The sequence below is a fragment of the Phyllostomus discolor genome, chromosome 8 (assembly GCF_004126475.2).
Source record: "Phyllostomus discolor isolate MPI-MPIP mPhyDis1 chromosome 8, mPhyDis1.pri.v3, whole genome shotgun sequence".
NCBI lineage: Eukaryota > Metazoa > Chordata > Mammalia > Chiroptera > Phyllostomidae > Phyllostomus > Phyllostomus discolor.
The window spans coordinates 86,647,515-86,663,754 of record NC_040910.2 but is presented as its reverse complement, the minus strand read 5'-3'; the positions used below and the strand labels follow the sequence as shown (position 1 = coordinate 86,663,754).

General features: G+C 35.1%; 1 protein-coding gene across 1 annotated transcript in view; it reads right to left on the bottom strand.

Annotated features, from left to right (window-relative positions):
• Nucleotides 1-427: 427 nt before the first annotated feature.
• ABCA5 (ATP binding cassette subfamily A member 5) overlaps nucleotides 428-16,240 on the bottom strand; it is a 66,889-nt gene continuing 51,076 nt past the window's right edge. The window contains 17 exon segments of the mRNA XM_028519881.2: nucleotides 428-726; nucleotides 1,232-1,287; nucleotides 2,527-2,606; nucleotides 3,211-3,360; nucleotides 4,739-4,858; nucleotides 5,624-5,718; nucleotides 5,833-5,908; nucleotides 6,257-6,432; nucleotides 7,246-7,337; nucleotides 7,439-7,553; nucleotides 9,536-9,662; nucleotides 11,498-11,589; nucleotides 12,142-12,216; nucleotides 15,135-15,218; nucleotides 15,220-15,270; nucleotides 15,657-15,694; nucleotides 15,697-15,769. Of these exon segments, the coding sequence (XP_028375682.1) occupies nucleotides 619-726; nucleotides 1,232-1,287; nucleotides 2,527-2,606; nucleotides 3,211-3,360; nucleotides 4,739-4,858; nucleotides 5,624-5,718; nucleotides 5,833-5,908; nucleotides 6,257-6,432; nucleotides 7,246-7,337; nucleotides 7,439-7,553; nucleotides 9,536-9,662; nucleotides 11,498-11,589; nucleotides 12,142-12,216; nucleotides 15,135-15,218; nucleotides 15,220-15,270; nucleotides 15,657-15,694; nucleotides 15,697-15,769 (1,608 nt within the window). The 3' untranslated portion in view covers nucleotides 428-618.

Here is a 16,240-nt window from a genome sequence, read left to right as displayed (position 1 = left end):
AGTTAACTGTCTAAAATCAGGAACAGAAAAAGGTCTGATTTAATTTATTATGGCTGATGAGTGCCACCTAGTGGATGTCACTTCCCACACACTTCTATCTGCAGTAACATTGTTTAGCTTCTTAGAATGTCAACTTTCACTCAAAATTCCTTTTTAAAATTAAAAAGGAAAAGCAAGAAACTTTTGATTTCTGTCTCCTTTCTATGTATTATTTATATATTAGTTTTTTACTTAGTTTGGAACATTACATACTTGTGTAACAAGACTATACAAAATGAAAAATAAAGATAATTGAAATAAAACTATTCTATCACTATTTCTTTAAATCATAAATTTAGAAGCACAGTTTTTGAAAGGTAAAAGTGTCAATATTCAACTTCACATACAGACTATAGTTCATTATACTTTATATATAGACATGCAGTTGCAATTAATTATACATCAAGTTTAATTTGAAGAAAAGCAAAACAGACAACCACAGCATTTCAATTAAGGAAGTTAGGGAATTTCCAAGTGCTTTCACAGTTCTTCAGTTACCATTAAAATGATACATTTTTTTAAACCAAAGTTAAAATACAGTGAAAAACAAATTCAGTAAGCAGATTGAGCAATACAAATTCAAAACACTACTCTGTCCTCCTGTGTTCTGTCCCACCAAAGGGTGCTGTTGAAAGTTCCACAACTATTATCTTCTTCCTCTTGCTCTTTAGTGAGTTCAACAAAAACCTAAATGAAAGTCAATAAGTGAGTACAGTATTCTATATCTCAGTTACCTCACAGACTTTTTAACTAAAACAGAAAAGGTATAAGGCTATATACCTAATTACATTAACGATTCAAGTATTAAAAGATCTGTTACTATTAATAAATTTAAACAGAAAAATCTCCATTAATCACATAACAAAGATGAATATTTTGGTCAATTAATGGATTATTTTTTATTAACACATTTAAGTAGCAGTCATAAATAATTTATGTAAATATTTAAACAATGTAATTTGATACGCCAATATGAAATACCATCATCCTGGCCCATTTACTTTACTAAAATTTGAGCTATTCAAAATAAACTGATGGAACACCTAGAGTTTTTAAAAATTATACAAAAGTTTAGAAATATTGTATAACAATTTGTCTCTGGTTCATGAACTCCCTTTCCAATGTAAACCTGAACAGTTAGATATTAGACACTTCCTTCTGTAAAAGAATTTTAAAAAAATGTTTAAAGTACCTGTTCCAATGTTGCTTGAGAAAAGCTATATTCTTCAATGGCAAATGTATGTTTAGCTGTTAAAATATGAAAACAATATTTTACTTATTAATATTTTAAAGAATTAAAACAGCAGTAACTGCTAAGTAGATAACAATCTATCTTTCTAAAAAATCTCTGTAATCAACTCCTTGAAATCTGAAGCTGCCCAAACATGCCCTTCTCCTCTGTCCTGCTTCGTCTCTCCTCAGCACCCCGCAATCTATGGGCCTAGACACACCATAACTAACACCACTTGCCTCTCGTTGCCTTTTCCCAGAGTCTCCTCTTTATCTTCTTCCTCAGTGTTCCTTTTCCATCTCTTGTGATCTCTGCTCTCTATTTCCCATTGCCCAGCTCCAATACAGCCTGTTCTTGCCTTCTTGAATTAGATTCGGGACATTGCTCATATGTCTAATACACTTTTTAATATTTATTTCAGGTCTTTTTGCAACCTAACGCTAACTTTTCTGGTTTTTTATTTATTTAAAAAAATTTATTATTATTATTTTTTATTCCTGTTCATTCTATTACAGTTATCCCAATTTTCCCCCTTCATCCTCCTCTGTCCAGCCCACCCACTCCCTACCCCCGCTCTCACAGCCCATCCCCACACCTTTGTCCATGTCCATGGGTCTATTTATTCTTTTAATTTAATTCTCCCTAAGTAGTTTGGGTGTTCTCTTTAATAAAAAGGAAATCACCAGGAAATACAGGTTGTTTCATAGTTATAAATACTGTAAAATAACCTGCATTTGAAAACTTGGCCCATCCAGGAGCTTACCTCCCTCTACTGTCACCAGCACATCTTTATCCTACCTACCATGGATTTCAAATAGGCCAAGATTCAACTGAGCTTCTTCAAAGGTTTTAGGAATGACCATGGCCCTGCACTATGAATTTTCATCTCCTCTCTCCTGATGGGACTAAGTCTTGCTACCATTTCTACTTCTATGGATTCAAGAAACTCAATGTTCCCAGTTCCGGACTGAACTAGTGAGGGCTAACGCAGCTGAACTTTGCCAGAGACGCAATGTGAAAAACTGTTGTTATGTCTATCAAAATAGTAAAAGGCTCATGTTGCAATACATGTGATCTATCAAATCCCTACAGTATTAGTATTTACCTGTATCTTAGGTTAAATTAATAGAAGGTTATAATATTTTCCTGTTTATCACGGTACCTACAGCAAACTGAGTCCCAGCTTCTAAACTTTTAAAATAGAATTCTTTTATAATTTGAAAGCTATCTTACCATATTCTTCAAATATTACTTACCTTCTTCCAGCTTAGAAAAAGATTGTGAAAGGGACTGAACATCTTCTTTAGGAATTTTAAAAGCCAAAATTGAAGAAAAACTGAAAACAAAGATAAAATTTTAAATTACTACTACTGTGTTTTAAAGCTCAAGTTCAAACTCTTTTTACATTTTAAAATTATTTAGATAAACAGATTACAATTGTTTGACATCTTAAAATTTTCCACCCACAAAAAATGTTTGCAATCTTAAAAATTTCCATGCACAATAAAATAACTCTCATTACTACTAAGTAAGAACTTTAAAAAGTTTAAATAGTGTTATATATATCAATTGACTGGTTGATTGATTTTAGAGAGAAAGGAGAGAGAAAGAGAGAGACACACATCAATTTGTTGTTCCACTTATTTATTCATTCGTTGGTTGATTCTTGTACAGTATGTGCCGCCCTGACTGGGGGGATCAAGCCCACAACCTTGGCATATTGGGACGATGCTCCAGCCACCTGAGCACCCAGCCATGGCCAATAGTATCATGTACTGAAACATGTAATGCTAAATTAGATATAAAACTCCAGTCATTAGACTACATTAATCCAATATTAGTTACCAATACAGACTTTTCCCCCTTATCCTTAACATAATAACAAACTTTTATGATTATTACTCTACAAAAAAATATAATTGAAATGTTAAAATCTTTACCTTTCCTGACGGCTTGCGTTTGGGAAAATATACTGAATTTCTCTTTGAAGGCGGTCTATTTCTAAGTTTTCTATCCAGTCCTTTAATTTAATTTCCAAAAAGTAACCTTTTCCAAATTTACTCTTTAGATGCTGGACTGTCCCAATACATCTGTAGTGATTTTTAAAAGAAAGCTCAGATATAAGATGACAGTTTCAAAAAATAGTTTCTCAGCTAATCAATGACTTAAATAAAATGTTTATGAGGAAATAGTTTTAAATTTATAAAAAAGTTGCAAATATAATACAGAGAGTCTCCACAAACTCCTCACCCAGTTTCAGTGTCCCTAGTATTATCACCTTACAAGCCATAGCACATTTGTCAAAATTAAGAAACCAGCCTTGGTATATTACTGTTAACTGCATTTGGGTTTCACCAGATTTTCCACTCACGTTCTTTTCCTGCTCCAGGATCTACCCAGGATTCCACATTACACTTAGTTGTCAGGGCTCTTTCGTCTCCACTGATGTGTGACAGTTTTTTAATGCTTTCCTTCTTTTCCATGACTTTGGAGAATTTCAGAATGTTCCTCAGTTTGGAGTACTTTGATCTTTTCTTATGATTAGACTGGGGTTGTGGGTTTTTACAGAAAATGCCCCAGATCTGAAGTACCTTCCTTATCGTATCGTGCCGGGCGATACACGATACCCACAGGGCATTGTTTGGATCAGGAAGCCGTGTCTGTCAGGTTTGCCCACTGTTAAGTGAGTGTCCTCCCCTCTCTGAACCTTAGAAGAGGCTGGCTACATCCAGACCACACCTGGGGAGATAGGGGATTAAGCTCCCCTTTCCAGAGGGGGTAATATCCATGTATTTTTTTAAATTTATTTTCACTGTTTATACTATTAAAGATGTCTCCATTACCTCACCTTTCCCTGTAAGGAAAATTTGTTTCTTCATACACATTTATTTATTTATTTACTCATTTATTTATATGAGTATGTTCATGCATATTTATTTATATTTTGAATTATAATCCAATACACTGCCTAGCAACTTTTAAAAATAACAGACCTTACACCTGAGAGTAACACTCCGAATTGTTGAATAATTAAGCCAGTTCCCAATGCAAAGCAGCTAGCCATATTTTGGGGAAAAAATGTACATATCTCTGAGTAATTCTATAGAAAGCAAATTGATTCAAAAACTCAAACAAGAAAATAAATGTTTTTGATCCTCACCTGAGGATGTTTATTAATTTTAGATAAAGTGGAAGGGAAGAGAAGAAAGACAGAGACATCAATGTGAGAAACATCAATCAGTTGCCTCCGCACACGCCCGGACCGGGGGTCAAAGCCACAACCTGGGGAGGTGTCCTGACCCAGAATCAAACCCACAACCCTACGGTATACAGGACGGTGCTGTTTACAGAGCCACCCCACCAGGGCACGGGGAGTATTTTTAATGTTTAAATTAATATGCATTTGTCAATGATGACATTTAAAATCTACCCCCACCCCACTCCCCAAATGGCTATTCAGACATCTACCTTAACTGCCCAGACACCATGATGGCCACTCGGTCACAGACAGCCTCTGCCTCCTCCATATAGTGAGTGGTCAGAATAGCAGCCCGCTTTTTGTTTTTAAATGCAGTTCGAATTGCTCGCCTACAGAACGTAAAACAGAAAAAGAGGAAAGGATCTGAGTGTTGATAAAAATACCTGGGTTTTTAAAAATCTAACAAGTTGGTTAATTAGGGTTATTAAAGCACCAAATTTCAATTGCTACAGTTATATTTTTGCCCAATTATGGCTTTTCTATTTATTTATTCCCCTTATTTTTAAAAGCTTGTCAAATAGACAGAAATTCCATGATTTCAAATGTCTCCATGCTTTAAAAAATGAATTGTAAAGATTGATGTCTTTTCATATTATAACAAAATAGCCATAAAATCATAGAAAAACCTTAACATGAATCTAAACCAAACTTACATTTTATAGACATATACCTAAACCCAAAAAGCTGGTTACTTAATTGGCACTGTGAATTCTTAGAAAGAGTTCCAACATAAATTCAAGACAGTATTATTATGAGAAAGAACTACAATTTATATGTCAAATGACAAGAAAAAAGTCTTTTAAAAGCTCTTCAGACAGCAGTACTCTTTATTTTAATAATTACCTATATATACTCATTTTTGTTCTGAAGTATATGAAATACTCATACTTCATGAAAAATATGATAAAGTTTTAAAAGTTTAAGGGATTCTCTACAAATTAAAATATTTAATTTTAATTACTATTTCATTATTTGTATAGGATTTAAAATCAACAGGCATATATACAACTAATATAAAACCATTTGTATAATAAAATAAACTATTCTTTTATTTCAGCATAACGTGTCACCAGGGCATTTAATGTTATACTCACCACATGTGCTGTTTGGCCTTAGGATCCATACCTGTTGATGGTTCATCTAGCAAAGTAATCTGGGGGTTCCCCAGCATGCTCAGAGCAAAACACAACTAAATGGAAAGAAAATGGGGGAGGGGGCTTCAAAACCAGGAATTTTATCATGACAGTATCAGGCACTAAACTATCAATAAAACATGCACGTATTTGTTGTTTAATGAAAGTACCTTTCGCTTGATTCCTGCAGGTAGTTTCTTTACAGTTTTCTGAAGATGTTCTTTTAAATCAAGTGCGTTTGTTATTCTGTAAAATAGACAATATGAAATAAGTGCATTATCATTCACTCTGATCACTGACATCCTTTTATCCAGAACACTAAACTTTCTACAATCAGACCTCCAATTTATATTATTTTAAACAAATCAATGTCCTGACTAAAGGTCCACTTTCAATTAAAATAAGTTTAATTCTACAATTAGAAATGGAAAAATTCCGTTTATTTTCATAGTTGCCATAATTCTGTAAAGAATGTATTATAAGGTAATGACCATTTTCTATGAAAATTATGATACAAAGAAATGCCTGTTATAAAAATTTTTAAATGTGGAACATCAACTTTCATGTAGGTAACAAAAAGATTCTAAAGTTTACCGATTTGTGATTTCCTTTAGGTCACTTGGACTCATTCCCTTCACAGCTCCATAAATTTCAAAATGCTCCTGCAACGTAATATCTGGCCACAGTGGGTTCATCTGAGGACAGTATCCCATACACTTAATGGAATCATCATCCTCAGTTGGGTCTGATGAATAATCTCCTAGAAATACCTACAGAAATACAAACCAATTTTAAATAACTATTTTGCTTAATTTACATCATGAAGGAAGTAGCAGGTAAATTAAATCAAATTCCTTCCTAGAGCTAGGGCAAGATTTTTACTCCTTTTGATGAAGAAAAGACATGCACAGCTAAACAGAGTTCAGTGACATGGCCAATAATAGTGATTAGGAATGCAGCATTGATTTGGAAAGCAAGCCCAGTTTTAACTAGGATGATCCAGGGCTTAAACTGGAAGGTGAAATTGGAGCCAGGAACTTAAGCAAATCTGGTCACTGGGACTTCTACAAGGTAAAGAATAGCCAACATAAAAAATAATTAAGGCAAAAACCCAAAGAAAAGAGTGTGCCTGGCATTTTCCAGGAAAGCAATGAGCCAGTGCGGTTGGTGTGAAGTGAGCAAGAGAAGAGGAGTCAGGATCAGAGCAGTTTGTGACGTTTCCACAAAGTGATGAATGATGTCCTTGTGATCGAAGACCAACTGATGGTAATGAAAACACCAGCAGCCATGCCTCCTCGAGTTACCACTACTGCCTTCCATTAAGTTGGTGGACAAATCACTCATGCATGTAACAATTATAAAAGCAGAAACACTTTATATGTGTGTCTGCATGTATGTTATAAAAATTTTATTATGTGCATATTATTTTCATAGACAACTAAAAATCACAATTTTTATACTACAAATTTAATATTAAAAACATAATATTTAAGCATCGAAATCCTAATTTGCGATTAAAAACTGCCTTTAATGAAAATTATGAATCATACTCAATATATCCCACACATCCTTATGTGCCATACCTGGCCTGAAGTTGGTTCAAGTTCACCAACCAGAATGTTAATAATTGTGCTTTTGCCTGCGCCATTTGGGCCCAGCAGTCCCAAGATCTCTCCTACAGGAAATGAAAGAAAAATCATCATATGTAAATCAAATTTAAAATGGAAATTACCCTTCTGAAAACATTATTTAAGAAAAAACTAATTAAATACCAGCCTTTTTTCACACAGAAAGAGACGTATTTAGTTGCCACTTTCTTCACTTTTCTTGTAAGAAAATCTTTCTTGTTATCATATTCCTTATGCAAATTGCTGACCATAATGGCTGGTTTCTAACAAGGGAAACAGGATTTAAAAAGAGAGTTATAAATCAGAAACCTGTCATTAAATACCAGGCTGCACACAACTCACATCCATATCGTAAGAACTGTATTTGCAAACACGTATGAATGAGTCATGGACGGCGGAGGAGACTGACTATGAGAGAGCGGGTGGGCTGGCTGGAGGGGGGCACAGGGAAAAAACTGAGACTATAACAGAATAAAAAGTAAAAAAAATAAAGTAGAAAAAAAGAACTATATTTGCTAATAAAGGATACTATACAAATAAATGTCCATTTGTTGCTGAAATAATGTCATATTCAAAACTAACTGGACAATCTCACAGTGGTGGCCAGAGCAGCGGTCATGGGATGGCCACACGTGCCCAGCAGAGCAGAGGGGGGCAGCCCAAGAGCCCGGGGAACTTTCTGGAGCCAATAAGGGATACAGCAGTTCGGTCAATATTGTTTTAACATGCCTGAAATAAATCAGATGTTCTCAGTGCACCTGAGTCTTGGTGCGCAGACATGGGGATCCAAATGGAGAAGCATAAAGAAGGCCAACAAGCTGTTGCTAATAAAGCTTTGAACCTGCGCTTCCCAAACCAGTTCAGAAACCATCCAAAAGCAATGTTAATAATAGCCCAGCACAGACAGCACTCCAACCAACTGTGGGACGTGATTGGGCTTGCTATGGAAAGGGGAGAGCCTGCTCTCTACAGGCCTTTAGATCCAAAGCCTTTCCATACAATACAGAGCTAATTACAAATTCAGGACGGGCACCATCAGAGGACTTCTCAGAACTCATGATGTTTATACACATTATAACACTTCTACAAGCCCTGGCTGGCATAGCTCAGTGGATTGAGCTTGGGCTGTGAACCAAAGTGTCGCAGGTTCCATTCCCATTCAGGGTACATGCCTGGGTTGCAGGCCATGACCCCCAGCAACCGCACATTGATGTTTCTCTCTCTCTCTCTTTCTCTCTCCCTTCCCTCTCTAAAAAATAAATAAATAAAATCTTTAAAAAAAAAACTTCTACAAATGTACGTACTGTATAAGATTCCCCATACTCATTTGGCCATGGATCCTGTTATGTTAATGAATCACATGTGGATACAGAACAAAATTTAGGAAACGCTGGTTTTCGTGATTTGCTCGAGGTCCTCACAACTAGTTAAAAGATGATGCATTTCATTCAGTTTGACCAGGAATGTCAGAAACACCCAGTGAAGAGTCTTTGAAATAAATAAGCCATGGGTTGATGACTGAGTTTAACAATATCTTGGAAAATATTAAGTCTAGACTTTCAGTGGATGCAACTTTGTCAAACTGCCAGCAGAGCTGCAATTATGTTTGAAGTTACTCTGACTAAATCTTTTTAAAAAACAGTGTTTCAAATGACCCAAGTAGTATCTGTATTGTTTTTAGTGAGTTCAATTAATCAAATAGTGATTTAAAAAAAACCATTTGTACCTGCCATACTAGTTTCTCTTGGAATAGAACAGCTGTGTTTTGCTGTTGTTTTTAAAGAGGGGAATCTGTTTCCTTTAGTCTTACAGGTTTGGGAAATGCTGGGTCAAGGAAAAGCTGAAAGTTTTCTTAATGTAGAATTTCTCAGACCTCTTACTTTTCAACTTTTGTGTATATTTTATCTTTTGATTTTTTGTATTACTTTTATATATTAATATTTAAAAAATTAATTTGAAATTAATGTAAACATCAGGACATTCCTGCATTTCAGCATCTAATCTGCCATTGTCAGTTTTACAGATATGCTCTCAGGATATTCTCTGGACATATTTTTTTTTTTACTTTAAGAAAATTTCATTCTCTAACAATAATGTGAATCTTTTTTTAATTTGAAATATATCTTGAAGATCATTAAAAAAAGTGGACAAAATATTTTTCAAAAATACTTTTTTTCAGATTGATTCATATAGAAAGAAAACATATTTCAGGTTAATTCCTATTCGTGAATAAAGGCGGCATTACCTCTTCACAGCACTGGCAGCTCATCAGCTCTCTGACCTTTAGTCTTTCAGCTCTGACATCTTCATCTTCATCTTCATTGTTCGGTGGTTCTGGAACCTTCCTATTTTTGGATTTTGTTGAAAGGGTCCTAAACATATCAAGATAGTAGATTTTCAGATAATTAAAATAGTAAGAAACTAAAGCACTACAAAGAGAAAAATATGAAAAAATACACCAATATGAGATTCGTGGTTATCTGTGAAAGATGGAAAAGGAGCTATTTTTCATTCACTGATACCATTTAGATGATATTATCTAAATTCATTCATTTATACCAATATTATTTATGACCAGTATGTGTCAGGCACTACTTCACAAAAAAATAAAAAGATAAAACAACCACCACCAAAAAAAGAGGGGCCGCTCCCTCAAAAGAATTGACAGTCTGGGTATAAATCAGACTCCACTGAGCACATGTAAAGGGCTGACACTGGAACCAACAGAGACCACCACAAAGGTAGGCAGAGGAAAAAAATGCTTCCAAGGGAAAATCTGACTTTAAGTACAAGCGAGGAAAATAGGAGTCGACACATGGGAAAAAACAGAATAAGGGAAAAGTATACAGAGAAAATATCAAGCACATGGAGGCTGCAGATTAAATAAATTGAGCCTACTTGACAAGACAGAAGAGCAAGTCATTAGCTATCTTACTGAAAATAGTTTCAACAGAGAGATAAGGATAGAACACATGAATCACCAGGGAAATGCAAACGAAAACCACAACGAGACACCACTTCATACCCACTAGAATGGCTAAAATAAAAAAGATAAACAGTAGCAAATACTGGCAAGAATTTGGAGGAAACAGAACACGTCCCTAACGGGAATGTACAGTGGCCTCCCCTTTCGGGCAGTTCTGCAGTCTACAGTTTCAGTGACTTGCCATCAACATCAACGGCAGTCCAGAAAATATTAAATGGAAAACTCCAGAAACAAACATTCATAAGTTTTAAGTGTCATGCTGTTCCGAGTAGCACGATGAAATCTCACACCGCTCTACTCCCTACTCTGTCCCAGTGGGGACATGAGTCATCCCTTTGCTATCAAGTCCCCCCAGGTTATCAAATTGACCATTTCAGTATCACAGTGCTAATGTTCAAGTAACCCTTATTTTACTTCATAAATGTCCCTAAAGCATAAGACAGCAATACTGGCTATTCAGACATGCCAAGGAGAAGCCATAAAGTGCTTTCTTTAAGTAGAAAGGTGTGTATATATAAGAAAAAACACATCATACGTAGGGTGTGGCACTATCTGTGATTTCAGGCATCCACTGGGGGTTTTGGAGCATGTCTGCCACAGACAAGGGGACGCTAATGTAAAATGATGCAACCAGTTTAGAAAACAACAGTCTATCAGTTCTTCAAAAGGTTAAACATAGTTACCATGTGACCCATCAATTCCATTCCTAGGTATCCTCCCAGGAGAAATAAAGATGCATGCCCACACAAATACCTGTACACAAATATCCATAGCAGCTACATTTGTACTAGCCAAAAAGTTCGAACAACTAAAATGTCCATCAACTAACAAATAGAGAAAGTGTGGCATAATCATAAAATGTAATTATTACTCAGCATAAAAAAAGGAGTGAAGTACTACTACATGCTACAACATGGATGTGACTTAAAAACATTACACTAAGTAAAGGAAGCCAGACCCAAAATAAAAAGACGATGTATTGTATAATTCCACTTACATGAATGTTTGAAATTGGCAAATCTATTATTTGGAGATAGCAAGTAGATTTGTGATTATATAATATAGGGCTAGGGAGCATGGGTGCGTGCAGGGAAGAGTGACTACTAATGGGTACAGAGTTTCTTTTTGGGGTGATAAAAATTATCTAAAATAAGATTACAGTAAAAGTTGCACAACTCTAAACATGTTAAAAAATTTTAAAACTTAAAAAAATGAACTAACCTGAAAAAGGGATCCTTTCTTATTGATCTGCCTCCATATTTTTTCTCATAGTACTGTAAGAGGAAAACCCATAATACACACTGCAGGTAAGGCTGAAAAACACAGAATAGCTCATGAATGAATCTCTTTTTTCTCTGTCAACAGAACAAAGACCACATACCTTAGTTTCCTTACAACACCAAAAAAATTAACCAAATTTTTTTTGTATGTCTTATCATTTAAGAATAGATTTTGATACAAGCCAAGGTAGATTTTTAGTAAGATAATCTTTCATGTATTTTTCTCTCTGTAAAGTTCATTTCTATCTCTGTAAAGTTCACTGGTTATCAACTTCACAAAATAAAAAGAAAAAAAGAAAGAATAAAAAGAAAAAAAAGCATTCGTTTATAGCTTCTAAGGAAGACAGAATCATAATTAAACAGCATTGTTAACATGAAAAAGCCAAGAATATTAAAATGAACATATTCAGTAAATGAAAAGTATTACCATCAAAATGCACACCCACTCGTATTAACTAATGCACTTAACTTTTTATGCGCCTTCATATTTATGCAACAGGATAGAAACTAAAAAGAGTTAAATTCGTACAACCAAACTCTTCTCAAGGTAGCATGCTAACACAGAAACATTTTGTTATTGCTTACCGATATAACAGCCACGAAAAGCCTATCCCATGGATTATGAGTTTCCTCATTGTTTTGACCATTCTTCCAAGAAACCTAAGAAAAATGATTGAAAATGTATACGCTGCTGTGAGGCTGTGACATGATAATTAGTCTTTGACTCTAGTTCTGGTGCAGAGCGTCTGATACCGTTGGAATTTCCTGTGTGTCGGAGGTAACAAGAGTACCTTTTATTATTTGAAAAAAGCCCCTTTCTGTTTTGTTGCCTGTTCCTTTTGACGTGTGTGCAGAGGCTTTCTAGCTTGGTCAGTCCCAGTCATTTATTTTTGCCTTTACTTCCCTCGCCTTTGGGATCAAACTGATGAAATGTTGCCTGTGACCAAGGTCCATAAGTTTAGTACCTGTTTTCTTCTACATAATTTTATTGTTTCAGATCATATGTAGGCCTTTGGTGCATTTTGAATTAATTTTTGTACATGGGGACAAACTGTAATCCAGTTTCATTCTTTTGCATGTGGCATTCCAGCATCATGTATCGAAGAGGCTTTCTTTACTCCACTGTGTTTTTGGCATTTTGTTCCTTTTGTTGCAATTCCAAAAGGAATTGTTTTTTCATTTCTTTTTCTAAAGTTTTATTGTCATATAAAAGCAAGCTATGGATTTTGTACATTGGTTTCCTATCCTGCAACTTTATTGCATTTGTTTATTGTTCCTAATAGTTTTTTGGTGGAGTCTCTAGGGTTTTCTATGTACAGAATCATGTCATCTGCAAAAAGTTACACTTTCGATTCCCATTTCTGAACGGGAGATGGTCTTCGCAAACAACAGATCCAACAAGGGGTTAATACCCAAAATATGTAAAGAACTCACACAACTCAACACCAAATGAACAATCCAATTAAAAATGAGCTGAGGACCTGAACAGATACTTCTCCTAAGACACACAAATGGCCAACAGATATATATAAGATGTTCAATTTCACTATTAGAAAAAATGCACATCAAAACTACATTGAGGTACTACCCTACACCCATTTATCAACAAGATACATAATAACAAGTGTTGGAGAGGCTGTGAAGAAAAGGGAACCCCTCATTCACTGCTAGTGGGCATGTGATGTAGACTGGTACAGCCGCTATGAAAAACAGTCTGGCAGTTCCTTAAAAAATTAGGAGTAGAGTTATCACTTGAGCCAGCAATCCCTCTTCTGGGTATCTACCCAGAAAACTTGAAAACATTTATTGGCAAAGATACATGCACCCCTATGTTCACTGCAGCATTATTCACAGTGGCCAAGACATGGATACAACCAAAGTGTCCTTCAATAGAATAGTGGATAAAGAAGATGTGGTACATTTACACAATGAATACTGCTCAGCCCTAAGATTAGATGAAATACTGCCACTTGTGACAAGATGGATGGACCTTGAGGATATGCTAAGTGAAATAAGTCAAAAAAAGCTAAGAACCATATGATTTCACTCATGTATGGGATATAAAACTGAAACTCACTGACACAGACAACAGTATGGTGGTTACCAGAGGGAAGAAGATGGTGGGGCGGTGGGGTAAAGGGGGCCAAATATTTGGTGATGGAAAATGATTTGACTTTGGGTGGTAGTCACACAATGCAATATACAGCTCGTGTATCATAGGAATGTATACCTGAAACCTATATAATCCTATTACCAATGTCAATAAATTTAATACATTTAAAATAATAATGATGATGATGATGATGAAACAAACCCCTTTCAACTGAAGTTGAGGTGGCTGTTAGAAGATGAGGGCTGGTTGCCAGAGGAACCAACCAGGTGATTAGAGGGCTGGAACTTCAATGCCATCCATTCACGACCCATAAGGGGGGAAAGCAGTTTAGAGATTAAGTCATCATGCCTAAGTATGGAAGTTCATAAAAACCCAAAACACGGTTTGAAGAGCTTTCAGGTTGATGAATGCATCCACATGCTACAGAACGGCACACTCCACACTCCACAGGGGCAGAAGCTCCTGTACTGGGGACCTTCTGTACTTTGCCCTATGCATCTCTTAACCTGCCTATTCAATTGCATATAATAAGCTGGATAGGAAATACTGTTCCCTGAGTTCTGTAAGCCATAATAGCAAATTACTGGAGCTGAGAAGGGTCATAGGAACCCGGGTTTATAGCCAACTCAGACGGAAGGAACCCCACTACTTGTAACTGGCATCTGAAGTGGGGGAAGCAGTCTTATGGGACTGAGCTCTTAATCTTTTTTTAAGTGGAGTCTGTGCTAACTCAGGTAGTTCATGTAAGTATTGCTTCATGTGAGGAAAACAACCCACACATTTGGTGTCATAATAGTTTCATTTTAGCTGCAATGTGTAGAAATATTTGGATTAAAATTTTAAAAATGCATTTTGTTCAGCAAATATGTATTCTGTATAAACAAGTTAGCTATTACTATTAATAGCTATGATTGTTCTTAGATTACATTTTACCCCATCCCAAAATATGGGGGGAGAAAAAAACATATTAAACTGATCAAAAGGGAGGGGGGGTGGGTAAGAGATTAGTGAATAGAATTAATAACAATCATCCTAAGTCACTTAATTTTTTTAATCATATGGAATTTTTTAGTTATCCAGGCTAAATAAAACTAATCTGTGGCTTTTTCTTTGAAAAAATAAAACAACTCTATACTTTATTTCTATTATCCCTTTAAAGGACAATATATTATTTAATCCTTGCTAACTGAAGTCAGATCATACTTACAATTTATGCACATACACCATTTGGGGCATCAGAGAACATCTAATAGACATAGTCCTTCTCCTCTGAGACTTTAAGGTTTAAAAACATGCTTAAAAAGATTCCACAGTGATTTTAAACTGCTTCATTAATAACATTTAAATCAAGTAGTAGCAACTAACGTGGGGTTTTTTTAAGAATTGCTTTCAGTACAAGACCTAAGATGTCAAAGGTTAAGCACTATTTATGTTTTTTAAATATTAAAACACCTAATAGACCTACCTTTATGAAACAAATCAGACAACCTAAAAGTGGATAGATTGGAATGGCTATGCAAAAGGTATAATGGAGAACAACTGTAATCGTTGTATCCCAGAAAGTAAGTGATTTCGGTGACTGCAATGCAAACCAACGCTGTCTAAAGAAAAAAAATAAGAAACAAGTGAAAACGTGTTTAGAGATTTCATACTCAACATTAACTATGTTGTCAATCTTCTATTAAAACATGGAACCAGAGATGATACTTGGCAGGGAGTCCCAGCACTGGCACCAGTTGCTTTTGGCTGGCATCCTCGCCATGCAGTTCTAAAATGCTTTCAATATCACCCCTCACAGAGGGGATGATGCAGAAGACAAATACACAGACAATGAGATGCTGCCAGCTATCTAAGTCCTTAGAAAAGACACAGCATATTTTTCAGTATTAACCTGAGAGAATTCATGACTCTTTTTTCTAGTATAAACATGAGTTTCAAATAAGCTGCTATGAAAATTTGAAATGAAATAATATAAAGTGTGACTTACCACAGAATAGATAAATGACCAGATTTCTTTGGTATTTACAATTTTTTAAAAGTGAAAGAAGTAATATAGGTAAACAGAATAACTGATGGAACATAACCAATAAGACAAAAAACCTGTAAAACAAAAATAAGTAATTTTACAAAAATATGAATAACTAGCAATGCACAGAAATAAAGTATTAAAGTATTAAAGAAATTATTCTTCAAATTTTATTGCTTAAGAAATCACTCCAAAAATTGAAATTGTGGTTACTTGAGGAGTTACCATGCACATTGCTCCTGAACAATAAAACTCGTGCCTTTAACTAATTAATTAATTTAAACTGAACAGTTTTCTTTGCCAAGTACAATGCTATCTTTTAGTCTGTTCCAAAAGCAGATGAAGCTGGTTAAAACTTTTTCTCAATGAACTATTAGTTACCATTTTAATATATGGCACTTAATGCATTTTGTATATTTAAAAAAGCCTTATTAATTTACAATACAAAAATATGTAAAATCAGTATGATCTCTGGCAAAACAGAAGTTTACTTTCAGCAACCCAGACATCATCTAGCTCTATTTTCCTCACATAAATCATTCATA